Raw genomic sequence first — 19,897 nt, forward strand, 5'->3', positions numbered from 1 at the left:
ATCATGGGAAGTTGTTCCTGAGCTCAAAAATAAAAAGTTTGGGATGTCCTCCCCAAAAGAGAAACATCTGAGAGATTGGAAAAGAATTTTTTGTAAGCATATATTATATAATGTAGGAAAGTATTTTTATTCTTCAATTTTAATCAATAAGAATCTAAAACTTCAAATTTTTACTGGAAATTTTCATTTATCCTATGATTAAGAGAAGCTTTGAAAAAAAAAGTTAAGTACCCAAAACTATTGTTGCCCAAAAACTATCTATAAAGAATGCATATGTGAGAAATTTTAAATCTCTGAAAAATATATAGAAGTATCAACATCCCAAATTTTAATTGAAATTCTTTTCATCTTTATCATACCATGATTTTTTTTGCTCTAAAATTATAAAGTTCTGTTAACTCTTGCTAGAACCTGAGGAAAATGCTCCCACATACCTAACATGGATAATTTATCAAACTTTATTCTGTGACCTCCAGAATACCAGTATTTTTCCCTCATCTATCTTGTCAAATGAAGTAGATCTTCTGAACAGAATACTCCCATAAATTCACTTCATCTGTGTTTAAATGACTTTAACGGCTTTCTGCAAATGCACGCAATACAGTAGTACCCACTGGACGTTAAGTAATAAAACACATGTGAGCAGTTGAAGCGGGCCTGTGTAGGTTTAACCTTTGATTTAGATAGCTTATGATCTTATCATATATAAGCGAAGGAAAAGCTACATTTGACAAATTAAACCTCAGGAACAGACCTAATATGTATACAGATGATTCCACAAATGCTTAAAATTATTCCTTAAAATATAAACTGAACTTGTAACAGTTAACGATGTACATTAACAAATAACCAAAGTCGGGTTGTCTATTTTTAAAGTTCATTGAGTTCTATGAGGGAAACTCCTGACTTTTGGGTAATATTTGACTTTTGAGTGCTTTCCTGGCTCTGACCCCTGTCTTGGAATGATCATAAGCTTCTGTTGCTACTAGCTTTTGACAGTTTTGCCTGAAATGAACTTACCGTTCCTTCCTGGCCTTCTAGCTTCTGTGTACTTCCGGAGTCAACAAGTTCTGTGGCCCAACATCTGCCTTGGTTTTCCAACTCTTGATTATTCAAACTGTTCCCACCAATCTAGAAATACCGTCAGGCCTTCGAAAACACCAGTGATGTCTTGGAAAAACTATGTAGTGAAAATAATGGCATTACAATGATACATCCCCATGAAGGAAAGTGATGGGTGTATAAGCATATGCCTGATGTATTGAAAAACACATAATAATGATAATTTCCATATCACCTTGGGACATGTTTTTTGATTTGAGAATTTCTGGATATTTTTTAAACTACATAAATTTTCAAACTCCAATTACGTTCCTGGAGCGAGGTCAATGTGGAGGAAAAATACTGACAAAAATATATTAAGGAATAGATAAATATTAGATTGATCACTATGCGGGCAAGAGCTTATTATTTTAAGGAAAGTCATACAAATTCTATTCTAAGTATATTAGATTCTTACAGTAAAGGAATATAACAAAGTTAATTATTTTCTAAACACAAGCCTAAAATTTAAGAAGGAGACCGAAGTAAAATTATAGAGGGTAAGGCATTTATTTGCCTTGCATGCTGCCAACCTGGGTTCAATCCTCGACATCATATAGTCCCCTGAGCATTGATAATTTCTGAGTGCAGAGGCAAGAGTAACGCCTAATCATTACCAGGAGTGTCCCCCCCCCCAAATAAACAAAACATTTAATTAAATTAAAATATAAGATGGCGTCAGACTAGCAAAGACTATTCGTTGTCCCTTAATCTATATTCTTTGCTTCCTTATTTAGTATAGAACTGCCCAAGTTTTAGTTCAGCACAGTGGTTCCCCAACCAAACCACAATCTGAGAGTTCCTTGCCATATTATGAAGTTCCCATTAAGGGAACAGAAAGGAAGAAATATGAGGAATGTGTAGCCCATGATCTGACCACCTGGGGTTAGGCTGGGAAAGGAGTTCTAGTAAACCAGCTTCAACCATATGGACAAGAATAACACCCTTGTGTATTGATTCGTCAATCTCTTCTGAACACTAAAACCACCTGGAAAAGCTATATAAATTCTGATGTCTGGTTTCCTCTCTTACATTCTGATCTAATTAGTCCTCCAGGATGGTAGAACCGTAAGACAGAAGAAACAGGAGTCTTTGAATAATCTGAGAGTTAAACTTTTCTCTAATATTGCTGGGCTATATTATTGAAAATTAAATAAAATTAAGTAACCAGGACTCCAAGAAAGAAGAAAAATGCAATGCTGATAATATTCAACTTTCAGAGATGTATAAATAAATTGCGGTATTATTAAAATTTTCTTCAGTTAATGCAGGTTAACAAATATCCTCAATAAGATACATATGCATAAGAATGTGTCTTTAATGGAAAATATTTAGGCATAGCAATTTAAAATACTGCCTTTGAAGGGATCAGTGATATAGGACAGGTGTATTAAGATAGTTGTCTTTGGGGCCGGGCGGTGGCGCAAGAGGTAAGGTGCCTGCCTTGCCTGCGCTGGCCTTGGACGGACCGCGGTTCGATCCCCCGGCGTCCCATATGGTCCCCCAAGCCAGGAGCAACTTCTGAGCGCATAGCCAGGAGTAACCCCTGAGTGTTACCGGGTGTGGCCCAAAAACCAAAAAAAAAAAAAGATAGTTGTCTTGTATTTTTGTAATAATTCTCAGAGACAATAGAGATGAGGGCTGGAAGGTCCAGCTCATGATACGAAGCTCACCACAAAGAGTGTTGAGTGCAGTTTGAGAAATAACTACACGGACAACTAACATAACAATGTGAATGAATGAGGAAAGTAGAAAGCCTGTCTTAAATACAGGTGGGGGGGAGAGATAGGGAGGTGGAAAATTTGGGGCATTGGTGATGGGAATGTTGCACTGGTGAAGGGAAGTGTTCTTTATATGACTGAAACCCAACTACAATCATGTTTATAATCAAATTGTATAAATAAAGATATTAATAAAAGAAAAGATACTTGTCTTGCACAAAGCTATCGCAGTGTAATTCCCTTAAATCACATATTGTCCCCAAGAACTGCCAGGAAAGTTCCCTGAGCAACATCAGGTATGGCACCAAAATAAAAATAACAATAAAAAACTTGTTCTCCTACAAAAGAAAACTGTAAACTCCCAAAGGTAAAAAAGAGAAGTTTAGAATAATGCTGGAAGTCATTTGTATGCTACAGAAGATACATTAATAACAACCTAAGCATAATAAAATTATAGAGAATACAAGAGCAGAAAAATAAATTAAAAGTTTGACTAAATGATTTGCATGAGTCAATAAAGTACTGTCTGAATTAAATTGAAATCTCCAAAACAGAATAATTTAACAGTTTATATTCATCAGTAAATACTAATTAGTTTAAAATTTATTATCTCAAGATTATTTACCTTTTAAATATTAAGAATGCTTTAATAAAAAAAGGGGGGGGCGGGCCCGGAGAGATAGCACAGCGGCATTTGCCTTGCAAGCAGCCGATTCAGGACCTAAGGTGGTTGGTTCGAATCCTGGTGTCCCATATGGGCCCCCGTGCCTGCCAGGAGCTATTTCTGAGCAGACAGCCAGAAGTAACCCTTGAGCATTGCCGGGTGTAGCCCAAAAAACAAAAAAAAAAGGGGGGGGGGCTAGAAGGATGTAAGTCTATGTGGTCCTTGCATATGGCTAACTGTGGTTTGATCTGCATCACCACATACGGTGCCCTGAGCATCACCAAGAGTAAGCCTAGGCACCACAATAAAGAAACAAAAGCTTCCTATTTTATTTTTCTGTTATCCTCAGTTCATTCCACTTCATAAATTAAACCAGGTGCCCCATCAGGAGTTATTACCTCTTCATACTAGCCAGGGTAATAGGAAGAAACAAATACTTTGGTATATTACTTCCTGATAAAGCCACATCCATAGAAGTCATCCGGCCACTTCTCACATTCTATAACCCAAGACCTTTCCTATGCTCAGTTAACTTCAAGGAAATATAAATAGTACAGACTTAGACCAAACAATCGAACTTTTACCACAATAGAAGAATGGCATATTGGATATTTGGGGGCAATGAGAAGTCTATGCGAGGTTTCCGACTATTAAGAGACACAAGAAAAATTGTGGTGTCAGAGAGACCATATAAGATCTAAGGCACTTGCCTTGCATGTGGCCAATGACAGTTGGATCCTAGGGCACCACATGACCCCCTAAGCCCCAGTGGGGCCCAACCAAAAACCAAAATTAACTAATTAACTTTAAAAAGACAAGTCTAGGATAATTTTGTTACATCATTTGGGATTTTGGAATAATACTGGGTAGTACTCGGGGGTATTTTTTAGCTCAGTGCTCAGGATAACTTCCAACAGTGCCTGCTACATGCAAAATGTGTGTTTCAAGCTACTAAGCTATATCTCTAGCATTGCCTAGAATTTTTTTTCTACCTATTTTGTTTTATTTAGGGACCACACCACTGATATTCAGGATTTACTCCTGTACTATGTTCAGAAATCATTGCTGGCTGTGCTCAAGGTATCATAATCACAGTGACAGATTGAATTGAGATCAGTGGTATGCAAGTTAAGAGCATTAACTCCTACACTTTCTCTCTAATTGGGGGGAGGTTTTGTTTGTTATTTATTAAGTAAAATGAAGGAGTAGGAATATGACTCTGTGGTAAACCACCTGGCTTTTAAGTTCTGAGTTTCTGAGCAAGATCCCTAGAACTGCTGGGAAAAAAGTAAAAGTTGTAAACTGTATTAATATAAACATCATTTTGTATAAAACATTAAAAACATTTTACATATGAAGCAGGATAAGAATATACAGTGTAGAAAATGAAAATTCTCTTAACGTTCATGATTTGGCTGGGGTGTTTGGAGCCACACTCGGTGACTCTTAGGTGTTACTCCTGGCTATGCACTCAGAAATTGCTTGGGGAACTATAGGGGATTCTGGGGATTCAAACCCAGGTTCGACCTGGGTCAGCCGCGTGTAAGGAAAATGCCCTACCACTGTGCTATTGCTCTGGACCCAATGTTCATGATATTTATCTAGGAAAAAAATTTCATTATTAATCTTGGACTTTTTGAATACAGGAGTAATATAATGAGAACTAATAGAGTACAATATTACCATAGTTCTTTCCTCCACTGATACAGACAAAAATAAAACTTTAGAATAAAAGATGTAATTTCTGGAAACCTAAATTTTCTTTGGGTGAAGCAATAATCTCCAGTTTTAAAAACTACACTCCAATGTCATATGAAAGTAAGGTCAAGTTAAAATACTACAAGTCACCAAACAAAAATAATAATAATGGGGCGGAGAGATAGCATGGAGGTAAGGCATTTGCCTGGCATGCAGAAGTTCGGTGGTTCGAATGCCGGAGTCCCATATGGTCCCCTGAGCCTGCCAGGAGTGATTTCTGAGTAGAGAGCCAGGAGTAACCCTTGAGCACTGCCGGATGTGACCCCAAAACCAAAATAATAATAATAACAATAATATAATAATATTTCTTGCACAATCATTGAATATGTTTTAGCAGCTAAAAAGTATCTCCTGGGGCCGGAAAGATATCATGGAGGTAAGGTATATGCCTTTCATGCAGAAGGTCCGTTGTTCAAATCCCAGCATCCCATATGGTCCCCTGACCCTACCAGGAGCGATTTCTGAGCATAGAGCCAGGAGGAACCCCTGAGCACTGCTGGGTGTGGCCCAGAAAACAAACAAAAAGTAATGGTGAGTCCAAAAGTATTGTAACCCAAGACCCCCTCTGTGTCCTCTAACCCATTATTCAGGCAAATTATTTATGTTCCAAGGTATGCCTGTAAGAAATGGACTTGAGAAGAATCCCAGGTCTATTCCAGTTTCATCTGTATTGAGATCATTGAGATTCACATATATCATCCTGATGTTGCTGAGTCTCACACATAATTCCCAACCCTCATATTTTTAACCAAAAAAAAAAATAAAAAAATAAAAAGTATCGGGGCCGGGCGGTGGCGCTGGAGGTAAGGTGCCTGCCTTGCCTGCGCTAGCCTAGGACGGACCGCGGTTCGATCCCCCGGCGTCCCATATGGTCCCCCAAGAAGCCAGGAGCAACTTCTGAGCGCATAGCCAGGAGTAACCCCTGAGCGTTACCGGGTGTGGCCCAAAAACCAAAAAAAAATAAATAAATAAAAATAAAAAGTATCTCCTACAGACAGAAGATAACTCAGAGATAAATAACCAAAGTAACAAGACAAAGATATCAGCATTTGACTTAGAAACAAAGTTTTAAAATGAGTAAAATATTTACCCATTTATATTCTTTATTAGTAACTTTTGCTATAAATTAGAAAATGGTTTTATATCAGTATTCTAAATTTGAACAACTAAAGTAATTCCTTAAGTACTATACCATTTAACCTTTTCAAATAAAAAGATTGTTTATTAGCGGAAAGAATGCACTTTGCATAAATGAGAGAACACAATGTTCTGGATTTAGACAATCAAAATAGGTTCTTTTGACAGTATGCTTATATTATTCGATGTTTCAGGATCTGAATTATTATATTCAATAGCATTGGGAAAGTGACCAAGCCACATATTTAAACAAAAATAAAATCTTTACTAAGAGATGTTATCACTGAAATTTTTTACTATTTTGAGAATATTTCAATTATCATAAATTAATGATATCTTAACATTAACATATAATGTTTAATTATAAATTGAGATTAAAAATCATTATGAAAAGTATTTTAAATAATATTCTAAAAAATAAATATCAACAAAAACAACTACTTTACATCAAATTAATTATACTAAAATCTTAAATATGTGCCTGTGCTGTAATTCAATGGTAGAGCACATATGTCTTGTATGCCTGAGGCCCTGGGAACAATTCTTGGCTTTGCAACATTAGCTGGAATGATAGTACAGTGGTAAAGGCATTTGCCTTGCATGAGTCGATCCAGGTTCAATCCCTGACATCCCATATGGTTCCCTATGCACTGCCAGGAGTGATTTCTAAGCACAGCTGGGTGTGACAAAAAAAGAAATAACAACAACAGCAACAAAAAATAACCTCAACATAACTATTGTATTCTGTATTAAAATATAATACCAGGCACATATTAAAAGAACACACAAAGGAATAGGGGAGATCGTAAAATAAGCTGAATCTGAATCATATGCTTTTCAAGGAAGAGAAGGAGGAAGAAAGGAAGAATAAAGGAACTCAAGAGATGCTTATTCAAATATAAGTATAGAGGAAAAAATGCAATCACCACAAAATTTTAGATTTATCAGGCCATTTAAAAAATGTATATGACAACTGTGTACCTTAAATATAATATAAAATTTTTCAACAATTTGAATCATAGGTTTAAAAATTGTCATTATTTCCAAGATTTGAACTTAGTCATAACAAATATACTAATGAAGAGGTTATATCTCTTTCTGTATTGACTTCCAAATTTATATTGCATTTGAGAAAATCACATTGAAAATATGATTACATCTGAATCATATGTCTAAGTTAGTTTTCTTTTACAATTTCTAATAAAGTGTATGATATTGCTCAGCTTTATTACTGGCTTTGTGCACCTCATTCTCAGCAAAACAAAATGGGGGTGGGGGAACGAGCAGATCAGAATATAAAGAAAACAAGTGCTCAAATTCATATACCATCAGGTAGAGTTCTGCAGCATCCCTCTCTCAAATGACCATTGGCTTGGCCTCCCTCCCTCCTCTGAGGAAACTGTCGGTTCTAGGCTCCAGGACCACCTGATGAAGCATCCCTGAACGAAGCTCTCATGGCCCATTGTCCTTCAGGACCTTTGTTTAAACCCATATTAATTAGTGCCAGAGACGGATTAAGGAGTTTACCATGGATATAATAATTCCAGTTTTGGTCTCTGGTATTACTATCGGGGGTCGTCTTATACGCCGAGTATATCCCGAAAAATGTTTCAATATGCCGCTAAATGAAAATCGTCTGAATATTGCCACAAAACGAATTTTCCAACTCGATCCTGCACCAATCACTGCCAGGCTGCACGACCGGCTCTCTAACTCAGTCAATCCAAGCAGGCTTTTGATGCATGCAAATTAGACAGTGTTTTGGACCCGAATCTACACTGTCAAAAGCCTGCTCAGATTGGCCAGACTCAGAGAGGAAGTCTATGACAGTATAACCTTTGGACCTTTGCTTGTTGTGATTGGTTCACTGAGGTACATACAGTTACAGCACAGGAACGTCCTGTCTGATAGAGCGAATATTGGCCTAAACCTATGTTATAACTGCAAAATTAGGGGTCATCTTATATGCTAGCAAATACGGTACCTACTGTTACCTATTAAATCCTTTCATCAACTCACTGTCTTGGAAGGGAACAGGAATGGATCTGACAGCCTGAAGTGTGATTGTGAGGAAAGAAGGGAAATAAACTCTTGAGATATTGAATGGAAGGAGTAACTGGCTACCTATCAGGATTCTTACCTTTAAAAGCAGGGTTGAACTTCAGATTAGCCTTGTAAAATAGTATTAAAATTACAAAATGTGTTTTTCAAATATGAAACTAGGCATAAAAAAGCTGTCATTTACACATTAATAAATTTCACATTCAGGCCTTTAAGCTAGGTTGTCCACCTGTTTCATCTTCATGCAAAGAGGCAGAAAGCAGGGCAGAAGGTACAGAAACTATCCCAGCAATTCAAAAGCTCAAGACTGAAAATGAAGCAGTTTTGTTTGTTTGTTTGTTTGTTTGTTTTCTTTTTTAATATGGGAGGTGGCTCATTCTAATTTGTGGATTAGTAGGGAGAAGACTCAGTGGATTTTTTGTTTTTGTTTTTGGGTCACACCCAGCAGCAAAAGGGGTGAGACATGACTCTGCACTCGAACCACCATCTGTCCTGAATTGGCTTCGTGCAAGGCAAACACCCGACTGCTGTGCTCTCTTGCGCTTCACTCAGTGGATCTTGCCAATGACACCCTTGTCCCCTAGTGCCATGGAGGTTCTTGCTGTGACTCAGTAGGGGTGCCATCTGACTTCCACCAGATTGAACTGTAGCCCTTTGACTTCCTTTTTAGTATCTCTTTGTCTTTCGTTATCTCAATATCTATTCCTATACTATCCATATTTATCCTTCCCCTTGCATTTTCTACCGAATTTCTGGAGAATGTGTCTCCTTTGAGAAGTTACTCAGATTTATTCACCCAATTCATTCTTAGGCTTCTTCTCAAGCCCAAATCTAGGTAGGCTTCCTCCTCAAACTGCCTCCTCTGTGTCATCTCAGTCAACTGATGGTTTTGGCCTACAATCAGTGAACTTCTAGAATTCTAACCAGCTCCGAATACTCTTAGCATTAATATACTGTAGTGGCAGTAGTAGTTACACATAGATAAACTAATAAATGCAAATACTTTCTTGAGTGAAATATTATTAGCTTCAAAAATCATGGGGCATTTTTGTTTGTTTTGGGGGTTTGGGGGTTTTTTTGGGAGTGTCATACCCAGCAATGCTCAGGATTGAATAAATTTTGCATCTCAGCATATTAACCATTAAATCCACTCGTCTCCTCTCACTGCTGTTCACTTCACTCACTGCATTATATTTCTCACTCAGTGCACACCCATTTTGTCTCCAGAGAAGTGATCAACTCACAGCCTCAATGTCCTCCATCAACTTAAACCTCCCTTTCTGAATGAACACAAGTGCCAAACTTAATGTGTAAGAAATGTCTATGGTCACTGGAAATTTGATTCTTTGTGGTTTAGTTTGAGTTTTTCTTTGTTTATTTTTCCTCATTGCTTCTACTTTAGGCCAAATATTCCACATTTCTTATCTAGTCCAACTACAGAAACTCCAATTTGATAACCAGATGCCAATCTGTATGAGTGTATCAGCCCTGTTTACATATTTTGCTAAGAAACAGAACTAAATTTAATATGTATTATTCTTTTATGAATGTCATTATGTTACAAAGTAATTATAACATAAAACAAGAAGACCAAAGACCTGTGTATGGCTCTATGGTTAATACTCAACAAATCAAAATTATTAAAGACACCTATTTCGTACAATCATGCTTTATTTTTGTTTTTGATTTTGTTCTTGGGGGCCACAGCCAGGGTGCTCAAGGGTTATTTTGTACTTGGAAATTACTTCAGGAATATGGTGGGGCGTCATATGAGATGCTGGGGACCAAACCCAGATTGGCCCATATGCAAGGCAAGCACCCTACCACTCTACTATCACTTTAGTCCCAATGTTTTATCACTTATTTATTCATTTTATTTATTCATTTATTACCTTCATTCTCATTTTCAGGGGCCAGTTCCATTGCTACTTTCCCCAAAACTTCACTGGACCCCAGACTGATAAAAGTCTCTGAGACTTTCACACCATATACATTGATTATTTTCTAGCTGAGATTTAGAGATTCAACATAATGAATTTTGAGGGGGAAAAATTCAACCCAGTGGGCAAGGCACTTCTAGGAGTTAGTGACTCTTGAGCACAGGGTCTCAGAGAAAGTCCTGAACAATGCAGGATATGGGCCAGAAATACATATATTAAATGTATATGTTATACATATAATATAATAAATATTTTATATAATATATAAATATATATAATTCCCCAAAACACAACATAAGAATATTGTGGCAAATTAGTACTTTTTTTTTCTTGAAAAGTTACATCAGGCTAGAAAAAAAAGTTGTTTTCAGATTCATTCAAACTGTTTTGAATGTTTATGCTTCATTTGCTTGTTAGTTTCATGAGCACCTGTTATTTACAAAGCACTGGGTTCAGGCTGAAAAGGGCCTGCATCAGAAGTAAATCACATATCCTTATTCTCTCAGAATGGTAAATTCTAGATGGTAATCTAGATAAAGTGGTTTTTGTAAACACTTAATCAGGGACACAAATCTCCAATGCAAGAAAACAGATGGAAAGGTCCCTCAGATCAACTCCTTCTCCTTCTTCAAGGCCCCCAAAGTCAAACTGCAAACCTTTGAATGGTCAGGAATACCTTTGCTAACAGACACTGATACCGAAGCCAAATCAGATAGAGAAAATGCAATTGCACAGCAAATAGTAAGGCATCTATTAACTAAGATTACTGTTATATAAAACAGGAAGTTCACTCACTGTCTTAAAGTCAACTGAACATTTACAAGAATACCATGGGAAGGAAGGGTTTCACTAATAGAAACTCGGGGAAAGAGGCAAAAAAAAAAAAAAAAAAAAAAAAAACTCAAAAGTAGCAAAATGGGTAGAGAACCTAAATGTGACTCAGTGGTAAAGCACATGTCCTTTTGTGTGAAACCATGGATTGATTCCTAGCATCTGAAAATTAAAAAGTAGGACAAGTGGACTGAAGAAATAGTACATCAAGAAGGGCTTCTGCCTTACACACACTTATCCTCAACATCCCATGTTGAGCCCACATGTTGGTCCACTGAGCCCTATAGCAGTGATCCCTAAAAAGAAGAGGGGAATAATGGGGCTTGAAACATTTAGGAATGTGTCCAAAGTGACACAGTAAATCAAGACAGGACTTGGAATCTGGGTGTGATGTCAAAGCTTAGGATAGACAACAAATTTTAGTCTTTTGTTTAGGAGGCCAGACAGGAATAATTCCTAAATTCAGAGACATTCTGAGCATCACTGAGTGTGGAAAAAAAATAAGACTAGAGCTTAAAGTCTTCATCTTAAAGTAGCTTCAGAATGAAAAAAATCCATATCCTGGCATATCCATAGCTTTCCAGAACCAAGCCCTGTTTTCATGCTGCCCTGACACAATTATAAATTGCACTCCCTTTTACTCACATGAGTTTAGACAATTGAGTGATGGCCATCCTACCCCAAAACCACTTGCCACAGTGAAAGTTACCTATACACAACCTACCTTACCTACTGCTAAATGAAGATAGACTCAAACTCTGGTCAGACTTTGGTCCAAAGGGAAGGGAAAAGGTTATTATTAAAGGTATTGAACAAAATGTCAAACTCATTTCTTTGCTTGATTGTTTTGGCTCATACTCCTTAGTCCCTGGAGACTTCACTAGCAAAACACAAGTTTAAATACAATTAGAAAAAAAGGTCAAGAGGGTAAGAGTACATCAGGAAACCCAGCTCAGAGACAAGACCTTAGCATATGGCAGCAGGCAGGGCCACCAAGAAGCCTACCTTCATCTGCCTTCCCCATCTGCACCAAGGAGCCTATAACATCACTGTGACTTTGCCATAGCCTGAGACACAATCAGGAAACCAAGTTTCCAGCCTACCATCCACCTGAATTTAGACATTAAACACCAGCTAGAAGGTACTTAAAATAATTCTTTACATGGGCCAGAGGGATGGATCAGCAGGTCGGGCATTTATTTGCCTTGCACACTGCTACCCAGGTTTGATTGCCCTTTATTCCATATGATCCCCCAAGCCTGAGCATCACTGAATCTGGCCTTCCCACCAAAAATAATAAACAAAAAGAATTGTTTATATAAGAAACATTTTATATGTTGCTAATAAAGAACAAAATTTCATTTCCTAAGCCAAGCAAACCACAGATTCAAGAAAACTCAGTTACTTTTTCTCATTACATATATGACCAAAAAATCCCAGACAACTTATCTGTAGTGGAAAATGCAAATTAGAAAATAAAGAATAGCACATTAGTATTTAATGCTTTAATACTTTATTAACATGTATATTGCTACTTTAAAATCTTTGGGCCAGATGGACCTCAATTGGCTGAGCACATATTTTGCATGCAGGAGAACTGGGCTATATCCCCAGCACTACCACATCCCCTGAGCATTGATGAAAGTTACTCCAGAGCAAAGAGCAAGAAGTAGGCCCTGAACAGCACTGGATGTGGTCCCCAAAATACTTTATTTGTTTTGTTTTTAATTTATTGAGACCATTGTGAATTACAGGTCTTTCAGTTGTATTTCAGGCATATAGTGACAGTGAATTAGGACCAATCCCACCATCAGTGTTGACCTCCCTCCACCATATCTCCCAGCATGCACTCCATACCTCCACCCTAAGCCCCCTGAACTATTGATGTAACTGGTCCATTTTGTGTTGAGCTTGTTATAGATCCTCTTGATTCTATTGCCATTGACTTTGGCTTGACTTGGGTATTTAGATCTGACCTTTTTCCAAAATATTTTATATAAATACCTACCTGCCTAAAACTTAAATAATTTCCTTTACACAGATTGAATAAAAGGAAACAATAAGAATTTTCGATGTGTTGAGAAACTTACTTAAATGAGGCAGTAAGTTAAAAGGAGTTTACTTCCTGATTCATTCATTAATCATTCAATATAAATGCATTGAGTTTGATCCCCCAGGATCTTATATGATCCTCCAAGACTGTTTCATTTTATTTAGAAAATGTTCATGATGTCACAAACATTGCATATTGTTTCAGATCTATAAATCCTGGAACATGTCTCTGTCCTCTAAGTGCTTACATTCTAATAGAACAGGATGAGGGGTAAATAAACATAGCAATTACTTTTGATATCTAGATAATCTAGAAGAAAGTGCAATAATTATGGGTCCTAAGTGGAAAATCAGTACATTCCAGTCTAAGGAGGACTAAAGTAGAGATAGATTTATGAAAGAGTTTCATGAAGAAAATGAATAGAGCTTGAATTTCCAGCTACAATCCAGCAGGTACTAAAATTGACAGGAAAGAAGAACTCTGGGACAAAACATTGCACCCATAGGAAGAGGGAGCAACTCTTAAATGACAGCAATAGCTCCAAGTATGAAAAGTTGTCCAAAGAAATGAGTGTCTGGACCTGAGCAATAGCACAGTGGGGTAGAGTGTTTGCCTTACACAGTGCAGACCTGGGTTCGCTTTTCATCATTTCATATGGTCCTCTACAGGCAGAGCCGGGATTAACCTGAGCACTGCTGGGTGTAGCCCTGATGGCCTTACAGGTGAGATTGAACTACAAGGCTGAAAACTCTAGGTTGCTTGCTCCAACAGCACAAATACTAGAATTCAAAAACTCTGGGACTGTTTTTCTGAATGGGATTGGGCCCAGCAGCTCCTTCCTCTTTCCTCTTCTCTCCTCTCTATCTCTCCCATTCTCTTCCCTCTGTCTCTCTCTCTCTCCCTCTCATTCTCTCTCTCTCTCTTTCTTTCTCCCTCCCCCGACCAACACACAAAGTAACACCAAAGTCTCATCTAGCACAAAATACAGTACAGACAGTGACTTTAGTAACACCATGCGTAGATTAATTCACTCTTGTGGACCTAAGTTTTGATAATTCCATTTGCTTTGTGTTGTAACAACAATATGAAGCAACTTTGTTTGTACCTGGAAGGAGGCAGGCTATGGTGGTGAGTGGGAAATTGGGGACACTGGTGAAGGGAAAGTCACAAGGTGATGGGATTGCTGTTTGAACATATAATGCCTGCTATAATAATAATTAAAAAAAATGGGGCCATAGAGCTAGCACAGCGATAGGGCGTTTGCCTTGCATGCAGCCAATCCAGAATAGACAATGGTTAGAATCCAGACATTCCATATGGTCCCATGCCTGCCAGGAGTGATTTCTAAGTGCAGAGCCAAGAGCCCTTGAGCACCACCAGGTGTGACCCAAAAACAAAAATAAATAAATAAATCAGTGATCCCTGAGCACAGAGAATTAAGCCCAGGGTTGTGGCCAAAAAGAACATTTTCTATATTACCTTTCATTCATAATAATGGTTTATAGAATCTAATCTAAAAAATATTAAAGTGTAACTTATTACACTTTTGCTACAAATTGAGCCTCTAATTATTAAATTGGTTTTTATAACAAAGTTTATTGTTTGTCTACATTTCTGACAAATCCATTAAGAGAGATACATAAAATAACTAGAGCTTGAATTTTTGTTGGTTTGGGGCCATACCTGGTGATGCTCAAGGGTCACTCTTAATTCTGAGCTCAGTTAATACTCCTGGCAGTGCTTGGGGGTATCATATGAGATTTGGGTATCTAACCCAGGCATGTTGGGGGTAAGCCAATAGGTTGTAGTATCTGAAATGACACTGGGTTTGAGTATTTTACAAGTATTATATGCATGCTCAGGTTTTTGTCCTCAGACAGGATTGAAAGCAGAGGATCTGAGACAACTTAGCCAAATTCATTAGAATTTGACAAGAGGAAAGGGTTGAAAAGCTGAGGCCTAGGATGCCCAGAAAGGTAAAAAAAAAAAAAAAAAAGCTTCTCCTTTCATGTCTCAACTAGGGACATAGACAAATACTTTGCATTGGGTTTAAGGTATACAGGGCAACAAAAGGAAGGGGTACAGGGAACAGCAAAATATTTGGATGGATTACTTTCTGCATATTCTGAATAGAGTTGCTGGACTCATTTTTATATTCTACACCTGGAATTTTTCTTTCTGGTCATTTTCTTTCCTATTTTTCCCTTCCTTTGTCATGATAAAAAATAATGATACCTGGGGCCAAAGCAATAATATAGTAGGTTAGGTGTTTGCCTTGAACATGCTGACCCAGCATTTCATGTAATTCCTATATCCTCTCACCAAATGGCTTTACTCGTAAGTACAGGAATAACCCCTGAGCACTGCCGGGTGTGGCCCCAAAACAAACAACAAAATAAAATATTGATACACACTAACAAGCTATATTAAAACTATTTTTAATCAACTATATCAACTAATGGCAAACAAATAAAATAATAAGGATTAAATACAGCTCTAATGTAATAAATACTTATAAAAGACAAACACGAATAGGGGCCAGAGCAATAGCACAGTGGTGGGGCATTTGCCTTGCACACAGCCGACCCAGGGTAGACCTGGGGTCAATCCCTGGTGTCCCATCTTGTCTCCCCTGCCAGGATCAATTTCTGAGCACATAGTCAGGAGTAACCCCTGAGCATCACCGGGTGTGGTCCAAAAACCAAAATAAAAAAAGACAAAGTATTATACACAGAGCACAGGTTTGGCAAGACTGAGACTAAAAAGAATTAAGGGTGAATGCTTGTTTAAGACACCATATCTATGTGCATAAATATTGGTCAAGGAAAGCAAAAGTTCATAATTTCTGAATGAGAAATGAACAAAAGTATAAAACAACATAAACAAGTTTTGTTTCTTTGGAGTCACATGCAATGGTACTGAGGGACCCTCTGGTGCCAGAATCCAATCCTGGGATCCTGCATACAACCTTTGAATTACCTCCCCCTCACCAATGATGTAGTTTTACATTGAAAAATGCAATTTACTTTCTATCTCCCACTTTTTTTAACCTACCTGTATAGTGATTTTTCTAATTTTAATAATGTATTAGATTAATGAGAGAAAATAGATGTTTTAATAAAATATTGAATTGTAAGAGATAAGTTTAGGTAACCTTTGATTAGCACTCTGCACAGTATTATTTTTCATATCCCTCAGAAAAAAGTAGTTAATGCAACTTAAGAAATGACTCAGATTCTTCAAAAGTCAAAAGACTGTCACAAACAAAGTTTCATGACAACCGTAATTGTAGCTATAAAAAGTCAAATCTGCTTAGAAATATGATCTTTTGGCAATTCTGAGTGGAAGTGTGCAATCAATTTATTTACCACCAGTACAGTCTAAAGTAGCTGGGCCTTTTGAAAAAGTGTGGTTCCTGAACTCAAATATATCGATTTTAATTTTACAAGTCAAACTGTGTATCTTACATCCCATGAGACATTGGCCTTTCCTTCTTTTCAGAGGCAAGAAATGAAATTCCTCCATCAATATTGTTAGCAAAAAGTTCACATCTTCCAGAAAACTGGCAGGAAGCTTGACCTTTGAAATGTTTTCCTTCAGATCAGGAGCATGTGGTGGAACCCAGTGGTGGAAGGTTTGAACATTGGTGTGACAATACTTCAGTTAAAGTTCTTTCGTTTCCAATGATGCCTTCCTTCTCAGGCACCAGTGTGGAGAACAACCACTTCTGAAAATCGTTATATTAGGACTACAGGAAATTCACGTTCAAATTTCCTAAGTTTTTCTCGCTCAGTTTTGTCCCTCCTGGCCCTAGAACGAATGAAGCGTTTTCCAAACAGTAGCCTAAAGAGTCAACTTGCAACTTAGAAAACAAAGTTTCTGCCAGGTCTAGGAAAAAATCTAGAAACTGACAGGAGCTCAGTGTGACCCTGATGGAACCAAGGAGTTGGGGGCATATTCAAACCAGAGAGGGAGGGAGCGAAAGGATTTCGGACAGTGTGTGCGCCACATGCGGTTTTAATATCCCACAGATGCCAGAGATCATAACCCCGCTGATCTTTATGTACTACCCACCAGAATCTTCGACTACAAAGATCATTATAATTGAATGGACTTCGCTGTCGTGCGACCTGAACTCGAGCGCCAAGAGAATCGAGGATTTAAAAAAAAATGCTAATAACTCACTCAGTGTACCTGAATGTCACACACTGACTTCAAGCTCCAAATATTCCAAACCAAATCCACAGAGAGGAAGAGGGAAGAAAAGCAAAAAGCAAAACTTGCACAACAAATACAATGGAGCCAGCAAAGAAGATGAGTCAAGAAAAGTGAAGAAGGTTGGTGGGGATGGGGGGGGGGGGTTTGATATGACTGATACCCAACTGCAATCATGTCTGTAATCAAGGTACATAAATGAAGATAATATTAAGAAAGAAAGAAAGAAAGAAATAAAGAAAGAAAGAAAGAAAGTAAGAAAGAAAGAAAGAAAGAAAGAAAGAAAGAAAGAAAGAAAAAAGAAAGAAAGAAAAAAGAAGAAAGAAAGAAAAGTGAAAATAAAGAAGGAAAGAAAATAAAGAAGGAAAAGAAGGAAAAAGAAAAATGAAGAAACAAGAAAAAGAAGAGAAAGAAGGAAGAAAGGGAAAGAAAGAAGAAAAAGAAAGAAAGAAGGAAGAAAGAAAGGAAGAAAAAAAGGAAGGAAGAAAGAAAGAAAGAAAGAAAAGTGAAAATAAAGAAGGAAAGAAAATAAAGAAGGAAAAGAAGGAAAAAGAAAAATGAAGAAACAAGAAAAAGAAGAGAAAGAAGGAAGAAAGGGAAAGAAAGAAGAAAAAGAAAGAAGGAAGAAAGGAGAAAGAAAGAAAGAGAAAAGAAAAGAAGAAAGAAAGAAAAGAAGAAAGAAAAGAAAGAAAGAAAGAAAGAAAGAAGAAAAGAAAGAAAGAAGAAAGAAAGAAAGAAAGACAAGAAAGGAAGGAAGGAAGGAAGGAAGGAAGGAAGGAGGAAGGAAGGAAGGAAGGGAGGGAGGAAGGGAGGAAGGAAAGAAGAAAGAAAGAAAGAGAAAGAAGAAGAAAGAAGAAGAGAAAGAAAGAAAGAAAGAAAGAAGAAAGAAAGAAAGAAAGAATAGAAAGAAAGAAAGAAAGAAAGAAAGAAAGAAATGAAAGAAAGAAAGAAAGAGAAAGAAAGAAAAGAAAGAAAAGAAAGAAAGAAAGAAAGAAAGAAAGAAAAAAAGAAAGAAAGAGAAAAGAAAGAAAGAAAGAAGAAAGAAAAAAGAAAGAAAGAAAGAAAGAGAAGAAAGAAAGAAAGAAAGAAAGAAGAAAAGAAAAGAAAGAAAGAAAGAAAGAAAGAAAGAAAGAAAGAAAAACAAGAAAGAACTGAAGGAAGGAGGAGGCAGGCACGCAGCTCCTTTTCCCAACTCGCAGCTCACCAAGACCCGGACAACTAACTCAGGGCATCTCCGAGCATTCCTAAAACTCCGCTGGGGGGCCCAGGGATCCCACCCCAAACTCCTGGATCTCAGTCCCTCTACTCCCCCAACCCAGGTAAACCCTGCCTCTCCGTCCCGGGTCCCTCAACTCACCGACACCAGGAACTCCAGCGTGCCCACATAGTCGCGCTCGGTCTTCTGCAGCTCGCGGAGCACGCACACCCGCAGGCGCAGCTGCTTCTCCAGGTCCCCGCGGCTCTCCTCGCTCATGCTGGCCGGCGGCGGGACGCGGGACTGCGCGGTGCCAGGGTTCGAGGGGTGCGCTTGGACCCCGCGCTCTGCCGCTGCTGCTGCTGGCCACAACCCCGGCCCGGGCCACGGAGGCAGGAAAGTGGCTGCTGCTGCGTGCGTAGAGGCCGAGGGCGGACCGGCGGCTGGCCATGCAAAAAGGAGAGGCTTGGGGGGGGGGGGGGAACAAGGAGGCGGAGGCGGGGTGCCCCCTGCGATTCCCGCGCTGGATGGTGCAGGAGGAAAGGTTCCCCGGGAGAAGTGGGGCTCGATCCCAGCCCCGGCGCTCTTGGGCAGCAACCCCAGCGGTGACTTGGACGTTCATCAAATGCTTTTGTTGTGTTCCATGTGACTCCGACCCTTTCTTTCCCCTTTGCCAAATCTCTGGAAAAGAAAAAATATAAAAAGGAAACACATCCCCTGGGGAAGTGGGTTGTGTGCCAGCTAACTGAACACGCACGCACACTTGCAAATACACACACACACACTCACACACACACACACACACACACACACACACACACGTGGGCTAGAGTCACTGCTGAGGATGGAACTAATTGCCCTGGGGAAGTGGGTTGGGTTGTGTGCCAGCTAACTAAACACGCACGCTTGCACACACACACACACACACACACACACACACACACACACACACACACGTGTCTGCAAGAGTCACTGCTTAGATGGATGGAACTAATTGGAGATTCCCAAATCTAGGAGGACAGACTTTCTAGTAGACAGAGCTCCAGGGTTGCTCCTATGACTCCCGCCTATTGTTTAGTTGTTTTGTTTTTTTATTTTTTTAATGTTTTTTGTACAACATCCTGAAAGCACAGAATCAAATCCCCACGGTTACATAACCGGGTAGGAACTCAAAAAACAAACATGGTATTGACCCTCCAGTCGCTGAAAAGAAAACACATT

At 38.4% G+C, this 19,897-nt stretch overlaps 1 protein-coding gene across 1 annotated transcript in view; it reads right to left on the minus strand.

Moving 5' to 3' along the window:
- PREX2 (phosphatidylinositol-3,4,5-trisphosphate dependent Rac exchange factor 2) overlaps window positions 1-19,235 on the minus strand; it is a 304,551-nt gene extending 285,316 nt beyond the window's left edge. Inside the window, exon 1 of the mRNA XM_049781797.1 lies at window positions 18,839-19,235. Within this exon, the coding sequence (XP_049637754.1) occupies window positions 18,839-18,955 (117 nt within the window). The 5' untranslated portion in view covers window positions 18,956-19,235. The remainder of the gene's footprint in view (window positions 1-18,838) is intronic.
- Between the last annotated feature and the right edge of the window lie 662 nt (window positions 19,236-19,897).

Source organism: Suncus etruscus, chromosome 10, assembly GCF_024139225.1.
Source record: "Suncus etruscus isolate mSunEtr1 chromosome 10, mSunEtr1.pri.cur, whole genome shotgun sequence".
In the NCBI taxonomy this organism is placed as follows: Eukaryota; Metazoa; Chordata; class Mammalia; order Eulipotyphla; family Soricidae; genus Suncus; species Suncus etruscus.